We start from the raw sequence: 15688 nt of genomic DNA, 5'->3' as shown, positions 1-15688 counted from the left end.
CCTTGAGAAGGTGGTGGTGAGCCGCCTTCTTGAACCGCTGCAGTCCGTGTGGTGAAGGTGCTCCCACAGTGCTGTTAGGGAGGGAGTTCCAGGATTGTGACCCAGCGACGATGAAGTAACGGCCGATATATTTCCCAGTCAGGATGGTGTGTGACTGGGAGGGGAACGTGGAGGTGGTGGTGTTCCCATGCGCCTGCTGCCCTTGTCCTTCTAGGTGGTAGAAGTCGCGGGTTTGGGAGGTGCTGCCGAAGAAGCCTTGGCGAGTTGCTGCAGTGCATCTTGTAGATGGTACACACTGCAGCCAGGGGGCGCCGGTGGTGGAGGGAGTGAGTGTTGAAGGTGGTGGATGGGGGGCCAATCAAGTGGCTGCTTTGTCCTGGATGGTGTCGAGCTTCTCGAGTGTTGGAGCTGCACCATCCAGGCAAGTGGGGAGTGTTCCATCACACTCCTGACTTGTGTCTTGCAGATGGTGGAAAGGCTTTGGGGAATCAGGAGGTGAGACACTTGCCCCAGAATACCCAGCCTCTGACCCGCTCTTGTGGTCAAGAAAGACGCGAGAAGAAGAGTGACTGGGAGGGGCGGGGCCAAGACACTCGTTCAGAGGATCTGAAAAAAGGAGTTTCACTGGCACATTGGAGGGCCGAGGTCAGAACGGGATGATTGGACCATTACACTGTGGGAAGACTGGTACCCGGAGGGCCTGTAATAGCACGGGAATGACTGAATGTAGAGTGGATGCATCAGCAAATGGATGGGTAATAATAATAACCTTTATTTATAAAGTGCCTTTAACGTAGTAAAATGTCCCGAGGCGCTTCACAGCAGTGTAACAGACAAACTGATAAATTTGACACCGAACCACAGAAGAAATTAAGGCAGATGATCAAAAGCTTGTTTAAAGAGGAAGGTTTTAATGAGTGTCTTAAAGGAGGATAGAGAGGTAGAGAGGCGGAGAGGTTTAGGGAGGGAGTTCCAGAGCTTGGGGCCCAGGCAACTTAAGGCACGGCCACCGATGGTGGAGCGATTATAATCAGGGATGTTCGAGAGGCCAGAATTTGAGGAGTGCAGACATCTTGTGGGATTGTGAGGCTGAAAAAGATAAAAGAGATAGGGAGGGGCCATGGAGTGATTTGTAAATAAGGATGAGAATTTTGAAATCAAGGCATTGTTTAACCGGGAGCCAATGTAGGTCAGCGAGCACAGGTGGTGATGGGTGAGCAGGACTCGGTGCGAGTTAGGACACGGGGCAGTGAGCACAGGGGGTGATGGGTGAGCGGGACTCGGTGCGAGTTAGGACACGGGGCAGTGAGCACAGGGGGTGATGGGTGAGCGGGACTCGGTGCGAGTTAGGACACGGGGCAGCGAGCACAGGGGGTGATGGGTGAGCGGGACTCGGTGCGAGCTAGGACACGGGCAGTCGAGTTTTGGATCACCTCTAGTTTACGTAGGGTAGAATATGGGAGGCCAGCCAGGAATAGGTTGGAGGAGTCAAGTCTAGAGGTAACAAAAGCATGGATGAGGGTTTCAGCAGCAGAAGAGCTTAAGGCAGGGGCGGAGGCTGGCGATGTTACAGAGGTGGAAAAAGGCGGTTTTAGTTATTCTGCAGATATGTGGCTGGAAACTCATTTCAGGGTCATTGTACATCAGTCATTGAAGGTTGGCATGCAGGTACAGCAGGCGGTGAAGAAGGCAAATGGTATGTTGGCCTTCATAGCTAGGGGATTTGAGTATAGGAGCAGGGAGGTTTTACTGCAGCTGTACAGGGCCTTAGTGAGGCCTCACCTGGAATATTGTGTTCAGTTTTGGTCTCTAATCTGAGGAAGGACATTCTTGCTATTGAGGGAGTGCAGCGAAGGTTCACCAGACTGATTCCCGGGATGGCAGGACTGACATATGAGGAGAGACTGCATCAACAGGGCCTTTATTCACTGGAGTTTCGAAGAATGAGAGGGGATCTCATAGAAACATATAAAATTCTGACGGGACTGGACAGGTTAGATGCGGGTAGAATGTTCCCAATGTTGGGGAAGTCCAGAACCAGGGGACACAGTCCAAGGATAAGGGGTAGGCCATTTAGGACCGAGATGAGGAGAAACTTCTTCACTCAGAGAGTTGTTAACCTGTGGAATTCCCTACCGCAGAGAGTTGTTGATGCCAGTTCGTTGGATTTTTCAAGAGGAAGTTAGATATGGCCCTTACGGCGAAAGGGATCAAGAGGTATGGAGAGAAAGCAGGAAAGGGGTACTGAGGGAATGATCAACCATGATCTTCTTGAATGATGGTGCAGGCTCGAAGGGAGAGGGATGGATTCAGTGGCTCATGAACGCAGTTTGTATCGGGGACCAAAGACAATGGCTTCGGTCTTCCCAATATTTAATTGGAGAAAAATTCTGCTTATCCAGAACTGGCTGTCAGACAGGGAGGATGACAATTTCGAGACCTTGGAGGGTCGAGAGAAGTGGTGGTGAGGTAGATATAGATAGAGGATAGGATTGGATATGAATGAAGCCATTAATATTCAGGAAGAGCAGAGTGGGAGAGAGTGCATGCCCCCAGTGAATCACGGAATTAAAGTATAATGCGAGTGACAGCACAGATAGAGAGATTTGAGAGAAAAACAGACAGTCATAAATATAAATTCAGTGAGTTAAGAATAGACGCATCCTGCCAAGTCCAACCACAACTTACATTTATAGCGGTCTTTATGCAGAGAAAAGAATCCGAGGGGGAGATGAGGAGAATGTGTTTACGCAGCGAGTTGTTGTGATCGGGAACGTGCTGCCTGAAAGGGCGGTGGGAGCAGATTCAATAGTAACTTTCAAACCGGGAATTGGATAAATACTGAAGGGGGAATATTTACAGGGCTGTGGGGCAAGGGCTGGGTGAGTGGGACTGAGTGGATCGCTCTGTCACAGAGCCGGCACAGGCACGATGGGCCGAATGGCCTAGTTCTCTGCTGTATGATTCTATAAATTGTTCAAATCACTTCACAGAAGCGTGATCTGACATTAATCTGCACTGAGCCAAAGAAGGGAATGTTAGAAGAAATGACTACATAGGGAGTGTCAGCCTAGAGCAGTGTGCTCGAGTCTCTGGATTGGGACTTCAGAAGGTCTTCTGAGACGAGGGTGCTACCAGTGAGCCCTGTGTAACCCCGAAAGGGTTGCACTGTACTTGAAACAGGGGTGTTGTTAGGTAACCCTAACCCTAACTGTTCGCAGCCTTGGTGTCATATTTGACCATGAAATGAGCTTCTGACCACATATCCACCGCCTGCTTCCACCTCCGTAACATCGCCCGCCTCCGCCCCTACCTCAGCTCATCTGCTGCTGAAGCCCTCATCCATGCTTTTGTTACCTCTAGACTTGACTCCTCCAACACACTCCCTGCTGGGTTCCCACATTCTACCCGACGTAAACTCAAGATCATCCAAAACTCGGCTGCCTGTGTCCTAACTCACACCGAATCCCACTCACCCATCACCCCTGTGCTCGCTGACCTATATTGGCTCCCAGTTAAGCAACGCCTTGATTTCCAAATTCTCATTCATGTTTACAAATCCCTCCATGGCTTTCGCCCCTCCCTATCTCTGTAACCTCCTCCAGCCCCACAACCCCTCGAGATGTCTGCGCTCTTCCAATTCTGCTCTCTTGACCATCCCTGATTATAATCGCTCCACCATCGGTGGCCGTGCCTTCTGTTGCCTGGGCCCCAAGCTCTGGAACTCCCTCCCTAAACCTCTCCATCTCTCTAGCTCTATTTCCTCCTTTAAGACGCTCCTTAAAACCTCCCTCTTTGACCAAGTCTGTTCTAATTTCTCCTTATGTGTCTCGCTGTCAAATCTTTGTCTCACAACACTCCTGTGAAACACCTTGGGACGTTTTACTATGTTAAAGGCGCTATATAAACACAAGTTGTTGTTGTAAGGTTCCATTACATTGCACCGCTGTCCCGAAGGCTGATTCGATTGTATTTTTGCAAAACCGGACTCCGGGTCAGAATTCCGATCCAAAGCTGGTTTCCACCCAACTTTGGTAAAAGCTGATCACCACGCAGTGTTCCTGACGGAGCCAGTGATTGTGAAGCTGGGCAGTGACAGGATGGGGACAGCTGCATATTAACCAGAGTGAGAGTGAAACACTCAACCAATCACATTCCCACGGTGAGGGGTCGGGACACAGGGACAGAGCGCCAGGCAATGCAGCAACACAGTGTGAGATGGATGATAAACGTAGAGCTGTTGGCTGGGAGTTTGGTCACTGTGATTTAGACCAAGCCACCTGCTCAGGTCCAGAACTCGGGACTCGGGACTCAGTCCGTGTGGGTGGAGCACCCGTGGGTGTGACCGGGACACAGCTCCCCGTTGGAGAGACGAGTGCTTTCTTCATCTCTGCTTCTGCTTGTTTCCATAGGGAGACGCTCTCACGGCTGAGTGTCGGCCAGGGCTCAGTGGGCAGCACTCTCTCGCCTCTGAGTCAGCAGTTGGGGGGGTTCAAGCCCCCACACTCCAGCGACTCGAGCACAGAACTCTGGCTGACACTGCCAGTGAAGTACTGAGGGAGCTCTGCACTGTCGGAGGGGCAGTACTGAGGGAGTGCCGCACTGTCGGAGGGGCAGTACTGAGGGAGTGCTGCACTGTCGGAGGGGCAGTACTGAGGGAGCGCCGCACTGTCGGAGGGGCAGTACTGAGGGAATGCCACACTGTCGGAGGGGCAGTACTGAGGGAGTGCTGCACTGTCGGAGGGGCAGTACTGAGGGAGCACCGCACTGTCGGAGGGGCAGTACTGAGGGAGTGCTGCACTGTCGGAGGAGCAGTACTGAGGGAGCGCCGCACTGTCGGAGGGGCAGTACTGAGGGAGCGCCGCACTGTCGGAGGGGCAGTACTGAGGGAGTGCTGCACTGTCAGGGGGCAGTACTGAGGAGGTGGTGCACTGTCGGAGGAGCAGTACTGAGGGAGCGCCGCACTGTCGGAGGGGCAGTACTGAGGGAGTGCCGCACTGTCAGGGGGCAGTACTGAGGGAGTGCTGCACTGTCGGAGGGGCAGTACTGAGGGAGCGCCGCACTGTCAGAGGGGCAGTACTGAGGGAGCTCCGCACTGTCAGAGGGGCAGTACTGAAGGAGTGCTGCACTGTCGGAGGGGCAGTATTGAGGGAGCGCCGCACTGTCGGAGGGGCAGTACTGAGGGAGCGCCGCACTGTCGGAGGGGCAGTACTGAGGGAGTGCCACACTGTCAGAGGGACAGTCTTGCATGAGACGTTAAACCAAGGCCCCCCCTGCCCTCTCGAGTGGGTGTAAAAGATCCGTGGCTCTATTTTAAGGAAGAGCAGGGGTGTTCTCCTGGTTTCCTGTGATGAGGTGGAAGGCAGAGATATTAAATGAACAGTAGAGTGATCACCTGCTATCTGGAAAAAGGGAGCGATGGTTATGATGTGAAATTGTTGAACAGGATGTTGAGTCCCAAAGGCTGTAAAATGCCAGATCGAACGATGAGGTGTGTTCCTGGAGCTCGCGTTGGACTTTATTGGAACCGTGTGGGAGACCGAGGACAGAATGCGAGTGGGGCAGACTGTTAACAGAATCTCGGGGTCACGCTTGCAGATTGAACGGAGGTGTGCCGCAAGGCAGTCACCCAATCTGCGTTTGGTTCTGCCTGCTCTCTCGTGCCGTGCGACATGTTTCGGGTCAATCTTGTGATAGAACAACAAGGTTGAGATTTTAAGGGAAGTGAGTTGTGAAACGACTCAGTTATTTGGCCGTGCTGTGGGGAGTGACGAATGATTAATGTGTCTTTGACCTGAACCTGCAGCAAACCCTCGCCTCGGTCCCGAGCAGTGCAAGATATGGGATGGTTATATGGAAGATGTTGATGTGCTGGGACTGCCAATCTGAGAGGCCATATTCCAACCTTCACCTTTCCATAACCAGAGTTCGATGTGTGTCCAACACTAAACCGCCTGAATAAAATCAAAGGGGAGGTTGTTCTGCCCATAGTCTGAGTGAAGGATTGGTTAGATACATTTTCCTGCTTGGTTGCACCAGGGTTCAAATCAACAATTCAGCTCGACAGTTCGGACCTGTTTCCCTCAGCAGGCGGGTCAATAACCAGGGGGCATGGATTTAAAGTAATTGGGGGGAGGTGTAGAGGGGATTTGAGGGGAAATGTCTTCACCCAGAGGGTGGTGGGGGTCTGGAACTCACGGCCTGAAAGGGTGGTAGAGGCAGAAACCCTCACCACATTTAAACAGTACTTGGATGTGCACCTGAAGTGCCGTAACCTACAGGGCTACGGACCGAGAGCTGGAAAGTGGGATTAGGCTGAGTAGCTCTTTGTCGGCCGGCACGGACACGATGGGCCGAATGGCCTCCTTCCGTGCTGTAAATTTCACTGTATATTTTTTATGAATCACACACAGACTCGAATCGCTAACACAGCTATCTTCAATCATTTCACACTGGAATAAATAGTTAATAGAGCACTGACTAGAAACACAGAAACATAGAAACATAGAAAATAGGTGCAGGAGTAGGCCATTCGGCCCTTCGAGTCTGCACCGCCATTCAATGAGTTCATGGCTGAACATGCAACTTCAGTACCCCATTCCTGCTTTCTCGCCATACCCCTTGATCCCCCTAGTAGTAAGGACTTCATCTAACTCCTTTTTGAATATATTTAGTGAATTGGCCTCAACTACTTTCTGTGGTAGAGAATTCCACAGGTTCACCACTCTCTGGGTGAAGAAGTTTCTCCTCATCTCGGTCCTAAATGGCTTACCCCTTATCCTTAGACTGTGTCCCCTGGTTCTGGACTTCCCCAACATTGGGAACATTCTTCCTGCATCTAACCTGTCTAACCCCGTCAGAATTTTAAATGTTTCTATGAGGTCCCCTCTCATTCTTCTGAACGCCAGTGAATACAAGCCCAGTTGATCCAGTCTTTCTTGATAGGTCAGTCCCGCCATCCCAGGAATCAGTCTGGTGAACCTTCGCTGCACTCACTCAATAGCAAGAACGTCCTTCCTCAGGTTAGGAGACCAAAACTGTACACAATACTCCAGGTGTGGCCTCACCAAGGCCCTGTACAACTGTAGCAACACCTCCCTGCCCCTGTACTCAAATCCCCTCGCTATGAAGGCCAACATGCCATTTGCTTTCTTAACCGCCTGCTGTACCTGCATGCCAACCTTCAATGACTGATGTACCATGACACCCAGGTCTCTTTGCACCTCCCCTTTTCCTAATCTGTCACCATTCAGATAATAGTCTGTTTCTCTGTTTTTACCACCAAATTGGATAACCTCACATTTATCCACATTATACTTCATCTGCCATGCATTTGCCCACTCACCTAACCTATCCAAGTCGCTCTGCAGCCTCATAGCATCCTCCTCGCAGCTCACACTGCCACCCAACTTAGTGTCATCCGCAAATTTGGAGATACTACATTTAATCCCCTCGTCTAAATCATTAATGTACAGTGTAAACAGCTGGAGCCCCAGCACAGAACCTTGCGGTACCCCACTAGTCACTGCCTGCCATTCTGAAAAGTCCCCATTTACTCCTACTCTTTGCTTCCTGTCTGACAACCAGTTCTCAATCCATGTCAGCACACTACCCCCAATCTCATGTGCTTTAACTTTGCACATTAATCTCTTGTGTGGGACCTTGTCGAATGCCTTCTGAAAGTCCAAATATACCACATCAACTGGTTCTCCCTTGTCCACTTTACTGGAAACATCCTCAAAAAATTCCAGAAGATTTGTCAAGCATGATTTCCCTTTCACAAATCCATGCTGACTTGGACCTATCATGTCACCTCTTTCCAAATGCGCTGCTATGACATCCTTAATAATTGATTCCATCATTTTACCCACGACCGATGTCAGGCTGACCGGTCTATAATTCCCTGTTATCTCTCTCCCTCCTTTTTTTAAAAAGTGGGGTTACATTGGCTACCCTCCACTCGATAGGAACTGATCCAGAGTCTATGGAATGTTGGAAAATGACTGTCAATGCATCCACTATTTCCAAGGCCACCTCCTTAAGTACTCTGGGATGCAGTCCATCAGGCCCTGGGGATTTATCGGCCTTCAATCCCATCAATTTCCCCAACACAATTTCCCGACTAATAAGGATTTCCCTCAGTTCCTCCTCCTTACTAGACCCTCTGACCCCTTTTATATCCGGAAGGTTGTTTGTGTCCTCCTTAGTGAATACCGAACTAAAGTACTTGTTCAATTGGTCTGCCATTTCTTTGTTCTTTGTTCTTTGTTCCCCGTTCTGACTCCCCTGATTCTGACTGCAGGGGACCGACAGCAGCTGGATTCGATTGATGCTCAGTGTTTCGGTCTCAGCCGTGTTCAGGCTCCACAGGTCTGACTTCCTCAGCCAGATGTTCCAATGAAATTTACCAAAATTCCCTGGATTCTGGGGAGGTCCCAGCAGATTGGAAAACTGCAAATGTAACGCCCCTATTTAAAAAAGGAGGCAGACAAAAAGCAGGAAACTACAGACCAGTTAGCCTAACATCTGTGGTTGGGAAAATGTTGAAGTCCATTATTAAAGAAGCAATCGCAGGACATTTGGAAAAGCAAAATTAAGTCAGGCAAAGTCATTTATGAAGGGGAAGTTATGTTTGACAAATTTGCTGGAATTCTTTGAGGATGTAACGAACAGGGTGGATAAAGGGGAACCAGTGGATGTGGTGTATTTGGATTTCCAGAAGGCATTTGACAAGGTGCCACATAAAAGGTTACTGCACAAGATAAAAGTTCATGGGGTTGGGGGTAATATATTAGCATGGATAGAGGATTGACTAACTACCAGAGAACAGAGTCGGGATAAATGGTTCATTCTAAGGTTGGCAATCAGTAACTAGCGGGGTGCCACAGGGATCAGTGCTGGGATCTGTAAGGGGTAGTTTGCAGGGGGTCAGCTTTCCCTTCTGACCTTATATGAGCGATTCCGAATCGCTCCCACACCCTTGGTTCTAGACACTGGAATTATGAAGGGACTGTGACAGACTTGGACAGACAATCGGTTTCAAGGTAGGAAGCAGGTATGGCTTTATTGTGTTTAAAAAGAAGTAAATGGCACACCTTTAATAACACACACAGACCAATACACACTGAGGGGTACAACACATTGAATAAAATGTCAAATTACAGCCTGTGGGGAAAAGAATACAGCTTAAACTCTAAATGGGGTAAAGAGGAGAATGCAGATACATTTACACAAGTTATCCCAGCCTCCCTCCTCCCAATTCCCCTAACTAACTAAGTTATAGCTCTGGGGGTTCAGGGGCTATGCTCACCAATCCCTTTAGACAGTTGCCGGTGAATCACGGTTTCGGGGTTCGCTGCACTTGGCCTTCTAGGCGAGCCGTACCCCGGACGGAGGAGAGGACTTCGGACTGCGTAGTCTTCGGTTGGGGTGCGTCCGTTGATGCGGTAAGTTGCGTTTTGGATGTATGGGGTAAGTACCCACTTTCTTTGGTTAGGAATAGTTTTAGTTAGTCCTTTTTGGTAATTTCTCACCCATTGGTCGTTCAGAAGTAGATTGTAGAGTGGAAATAAAGGTCGATTCTTCAGTTTTTGCTGAGTTGGTTTTGGTTGGTCGTTTCGCTGGTTGTGGTGGCCCGGGTTGTCAATTTGGTTGCTGAAAACCTTCCATTTCGTGGGCCTCGTGCTCGGTCAGTTCTTGACGATTTCTTGTAGGTTCCTTCACTACTCCATTTCTTCACTCCCCAGCTCCAGCTGCTTGTTTCTGTCTGTGTTCCTTTCGAGTCTGTGTTCTGCTAGTCTCCTGTATTCTGGTAGTTTTTTCTGCTTCTCGTACTGCTAGTTTCTGTGTTCTGCTAAAACTGGGGGATAGATATATCCCCCAAAAAAAGGCTCCGTTATCTCCCATCAAATCTCTTGGGCTCTGTTTAAACTGTTCTGTCCACTGATTTTCAAATGTCTCCTTTGTCAGCAGTAACTCGATTAGGGTGTGAGAATGTGCGATCACTGGGTTTGCATTGTTTTAGAATTGTCCAGTTTCTTGACCATGATTTCCATGGTGCTTGATTGGCTAATTCGATTATCTCTCAGAGGGTGAATAGTTCCCCCAGACAGTCTGGGGTCTTTAATACACGAATTTGGCCCCACCTCCTGTATTTGGTAACTCTTGTTCGCAGCCAAAATGTTGTAGAATCTTAAAATTGATCTGCTCCTTCCCATCGATGTTTAGGGGATCTCAGGCTTCTGTAATTTAGGTCCATTTTGAATTCCCTTTCCTCTGAGTCCAAACACTGGGGGGGGGGGGTCTCCATGAATGCGTCCCCTTTTATCCCCCGCAGGCTTCGTCTGCCCCTTTAAACTCATTTTAAAACCCAGAAAGGGATTCTTCTCCTCTGTAGAGGAAAGGTACCTGGAATCTTTGCGAGATATTGGTCAATTCTACAGATCCCAACTATTTACAATCTATATTAACGACTTGGAAGAAGGGACCGAGTGTAACGTAGCCAAGTTTGCTGATGATACAAAGATGGGAGGAAAAGCAATGTGTGAGGAGGTAACAAAAAATCTGCAAAAGGACATAGACAGGCTAAGTGAGTGGGCAAAAAATTTGGCAGATGGAGTATAATGTTGGAAAGTGTGAGGTCATGCACTTTGGCAGAAAAAAATCAAAGAGCAAGTTATTATTTAAATGGAGAAAGATTGCAAAGTGCTGCAGTACAGCGGGACCTGGGGGTACTTGTGCATGAAACACAAAAGGTTAGTATGCAGATATAGCAAGTGATCAGGAAGGCCAATGGAATCTTGGCCTTTATTGCAAAGGGGATGGAGTATAAAAGCAGGGAAGTCTTGCTACAGTTATACAGGGTATTGGTGAGGCCACACCTGGAGTACTGCGTGCAGTTTTGGTTTCCATATTTACGAAAGGATATACTTGCTTTGGAGGCAGTTCAGAGAAGGTTCACTAGGTTGATTCCGGAGATGAGGGGGTTGACTTATGAGGAAAGGTTGAGCAGGTTGGGCCTCTACTCATTGGAGTTCAGAAGAATGAGAGGTGATCTTATCGAAACGTATAAGATTATGAGGGGGCTTGACAAGGTGGATGCAGAGAGGACGTTTCCACTGATGGGGGAGACTAGAACTAGAGGGCACAATCTTAGAATAAGGGGCCGCCCATTTAAAACTGAGATGAGGAGAAATTTCTTCTCTCAGAGGGTTGTAAATCTGTGGAATTCGCTGCCTCAGAGAGCTGTGGAAGCTGAATCAAATAAATTTAAGACAGAAATAGACAGTTTCTCAAACGATAAGGGGTTATGGGGAGCGGGCAGGGAAGTGGAGCTGAGTCCATGATCAGATCAGCCATGATCTTATTGAATGATGGAGCAGGCTCGAGGGGCCATATGGCCTAATCCTGCTCCTATTTCTTATGTTCTTATGTTTGTTGCCTACTAGTTGGAACCTGTCCAGTTTATCCGGCAGCGGATCAGATGAGATCCGTGTGGTGTGAGACCAAATGTTCAGAATCTGCACTGGGGTCGGGGGGAGGGAGGGGGGGGGAAGGGGATATCAGTGACAGGTGGAAGTTGGACCACATCTCATAGACTGAGAGAAATTTACCGCACGGGAGGAGACCATTCGGCCCATCGTGTCCGCGTCGGCCGACCAAGAGCCACCCAGCATAATCCCACCTTCCCGCTCTCGGTCCGTAGCCCTGTAGGTTACGGCACTTCAGGTGCATATCCAAGTACTGTTTAAATGTGGTGAGGGTTTCTGCCTCTACCACCCTTTCAGGCCGTGAGTTCCAGACCCCAACCACCCACTGGGTGAAAACATTTCCCATCAAATCCCCTCTACATGTCTAACAATTACTTTAAATCTGTGCTCCCTGGTTGTTGACCTCTTTATCCATTCGAACCAGGCCCCTCATAATTTTACACGTAATTGCCCCACGAGAATGAATTTGCTGTTCAAAGCTGCAAAGTTCTCTCTTCGCTCGGTCGTTAGACTTTGGTTGTTGGGCCCACGTTCTGACCAGACGCCCGCTGAAACATTGTTCTCTCACGATGCTGACTGATCCACTGTTTTCATTGTAGATTTCTGACAAACTTTTTATTTCCAAACAGATTTGTGCTTTTTGAAAAGAAGTCCCTGAACGTGTATGTGTGTGTGTGTGTGTGTGTGTGTGTGTGTGTGTGTGTGTGACTGACCACGATGTCGCTGTTGTTTCTATTTTGCAGTCTGCTCGCTGTTTGCCCGAGGGGTCTACGCAATCTTTGGATTTTACGACAGAAAGACGGTGAACACCCTGACATCCTTTTGTGGAGCCCTGCATCTCTCCTTCATCACGCCCAGCTTCCCAGTCGACACCTCCAACCAGTTTGTCATCCAGATGAGGCCTGGCTTGCAGAATGCTCTACTCAGCCTCATCGAACACTACAAGTGGCAGAAGTTTGTCTACATTTACGACGCTGATCGTGGTAATTAAACTTTCATCCTGTCCTCCGTAGAATCTCTGGGCAACCACGCAGTTAACGATCGCTGTAATCTCAGGAGACACGACCACTCACTCAGTGAATGTCGCCCAGCGCTCAACAATATTTCACAATCTGTCAAGGCTTTCTTGATTTGGGAATTGTGCCGCGAGATCCAAAATGTGCTAATGTCAGAAGGGTGGGAGATGGAAACCAGGTAACTACAGGCCCATCAGTTATGGGGAAGTTACTAGAATCTGACATTAGGGAAAGAGTGCCTGGGAACTTGAATAAACATCAGCTGATGGGGGGATTCAGCACAGATTTGTTAAAGGTATCTGACTAAAAAGGAGAAATGTGCGGGGCTGTGGGGAGAGAGCAGGGGAGTGGGATTGATCAGATCGCTCTGTCACAGAGCCGGTGCAGGCTCGATGGGCCCAATGGCCTCATGTGCTGTAAGATTAGACGGCTAGTCATTCATTATAGCCTGAGAATCTTTAGAAAAGTTGGAGATTTAGTTCCAGGCGCTAATGCTTTAGACTGCACGCAAAATTCGTTCTCACTGCTCAACAAAATGATTGGAGCGCAAATTCAAGCCTTCAAGGCTGAGCTCAGTGGCGTTACACTCAAAGGGTGGACCAATATCGGGTGCAGTCTCATCGAAACACATCATTGCCACAGGCTTTTGCCAGTACTTAAAGGGGAGGTTGATTGATATGGCAGCACCTCAGTCTCAGCATTGCTGGCTGTGCAACTGCCTCAGCGAGGAGAAGCACAAATAGGGAAAGGAGCTGGACTGAAGCAGGTGGACTCAGGGCAGGTCCCCCTTAGTCGGTTGGTCAGGGTGAGCGAAGTCTCCAACAGATGCTGCATAACCACCATCGGTACCACCAGCATCACACACTGCCCAAAACACCACACACCCAGCACTCACCCACCAACCATCTCTACCCACCAACACTCACACCCACATCTCACCCCTCGCACACAGTGACAGCTCTTCCACTGTGGCAGGCACAAGCTTAGAATGAATGTGACATGTGACATGTGTTTGTGCATACATATATTGATGGAGTTTGCGATGTTTTGTGGTCTCTCTCACTTCACCGTTGCACCCAGGGGAACACAGTGATAGGGCACGACACAGGGCAGGTACGATGGGGACATGGTGAGAAAAATGGATCTGGTGTTTAAGCCGTCCTGGTGTGAGGCTGGAGGACTGTTTGGAGGAGTTGCAGAGTTCTGTGGCCACCTCCTTGGTGATGAGGAGCTGTCTAACACACTGCTCCTCACTGAATGGGAGGCCGGAGAGGTGCTGTCGGAATACCCTGGGAGGGTAAGGCCCCCTGGTGAGAACCCTGGTGCCCTCCTCCTCCCACTGGCCACATGTTCCAGTCTTTCTCACCACCTCCGCTCCCTCCGCCATTGATCCTGGGGCGAGCTGACATGTCAGTACAGCCCCCGTTAATGGAAACCAAGTGTAGCACTTTGATATCTTTTAAGAATAAATGTAACTACTTTTTAGGTCCCAATACCCCTCCAGGGGACGCGACGGTATACTTCCCTCCAGTCTGATAAACAACCGTTCACCACTACTCCCTGCTCTGTCCCTCGGCCAATATATCCACACCGTCACTGCCCCTTTAATCCCATAGACTTCAGTATTGCTCACAAGTCTGTTTGTGACACTTTGTCAAAGACCTTGTGAAAGTCCATACACACCACATCCACCGCACTACCCTCATCAAACAACATGATCCAGTTACACTGACACGATTTGCACCTAACGTCTTTATTGTCCTATGTACTTCCATGGGACAACTAATTTTATCTCGGTATTAAATTTCTCACCTATGCTCAGGGTAAGAACACAACTGATTTGAAAGGGAAGGGCTTTGAACTATAACAAACATCTTGTGGAATCCCAGGTGTGGTGAAGGGGAGCATGCTGGGATCAGTCGAACACTCCTTATGCTGATGAGCGTTGGTGTCTTTGTGATCCTGTCCAGGACTGTCGGTGCTGCAGAAGGTGCTGGATACGGCCGCAGAGAAGAACTGGCAGGTGACAGCGGTCAGTGTGGAGACCACCACTGAGGATGGCTATCGGATGCTCTTCAAAGATCTGGACAAGAGAAAGGATCGGCAGGTCATCATCGACTGTGAGGCCGATAAACTTAACACCATCATGAATCAGGTAATACCGGTGGTACCGGGCGAGAAGGGGAGAGAGAGTGGAGGAGTGAGAGGGGAGAGAGAGAGAGGGAGAGAGAGAGAGGGAGAGAGTGGGAGAGAGAAGGGGGGAGAGAGGGGAGAGGAGGGGGAGAGAGGGGAGAGGGAGAGAGAGAGAGGGGAGGGGGGAGAGAGAGAGGGGGAGAAGGTGGAGAGAGAAGGGGAGGAGTGAGAGGGAGACAGTGGGAGAGAGGAAGGGGGAGAGACAGAGAGAGAGGGGAGAGAGAAGGTGGGCGAGAGGGAGAGAGAGAGGGGGAGCGGGAGAGAGAAGGGTGGAGCAAGAGAGAGAGAGGGGGCAGAGAGAGAGAGAGGTGGGGGAGCGAGAGAGAGAGGGGGAGAGAGGCGGGAGAGAGAGGGAGGTGGGCGAGAGGGGGAGAGAGAGGGGGAGCGTGAGAGAGAGAGGGGGAGAGAGAGGGGGAGCAAGAGGGGGGGCTTGGGAGAGATAGGAGAGAGAGAGGGGGAGTGTGGAGAGAGTGTGGAGGGCGAGGGGGGTAGTGGGAGAGCGAGGGGGGAGTGGGAGAGAGCGAGGGGGAGTTGGGGAGAGAGTGGGGGAGTGGGAGAGAGAGGGACAGAGAGAGGGGAAGCAGGAGAGGGTGGGGGAGAGAGAGGGGGGAGTGGAAACGAAGGAGATGGGAGAGATGAGGAATAGGGAAAAATTAAGGGGGAACGGGGGGGGGGTGGGTACATAGTGAGGGGAGATTTGGAACAGAGAGCAGGAGAAAACGCTTCACACACCGAGCGGTGAGGCTGTGGGCTTCACATCCAGGGTTCGGGATCAACATTGAGCATTAGATTGGAGAGAGGGATGGAGAAGGGTTAGAAGGGATATGGGAACAGGGCGGGTAACTGTGATTAGAAGTGTTGTGGAGTGTGTGTGTGTGTGTGTGAGTGTGTGTGTGTGTCTGTGTGTGTGTGTCTGTGTGTGTGTGTGTGAATGAGTGGGTGAGTGTGAATGAGTGGGTGAGTGTGTGTGTGTGTCTGTGTGTGAGTGTG

At 49.9% G+C, this 15688-nt stretch overlaps 1 protein-coding gene across 1 annotated transcript in view; it reads left to right on the top strand.

Annotated features, from left to right (window-relative positions):
- The window catches only part of LOC139261979 (glutamate receptor 1-like), a 631175-nt gene that overhangs the window by 229787 nt on the left and 385700 nt on the right, over positions 1–15688 (top strand). Inside the window, exons 3-4 of the mRNA XM_070877138.1 lie at positions 12233–12472; positions 14476–14660. Of these exons, the coding sequence (XP_070733239.1) occupies positions 12233–12472; positions 14476–14660 (425 nt within the window). The remainder of the gene's footprint in view (positions 1–12232; positions 12473–14475; positions 14661–15688) is intronic.

This window comes from Pristiophorus japonicus, chromosome 4 (assembly GCF_044704955.1).
Source record: "Pristiophorus japonicus isolate sPriJap1 chromosome 4, sPriJap1.hap1, whole genome shotgun sequence".
Lineage (NCBI taxonomy): Eukaryota > Metazoa > Chordata > Chondrichthyes > Pristiophoridae > Pristiophorus > Pristiophorus japonicus.
This window is presented reverse-complemented; position numbering and strand designations above follow the sequence as displayed.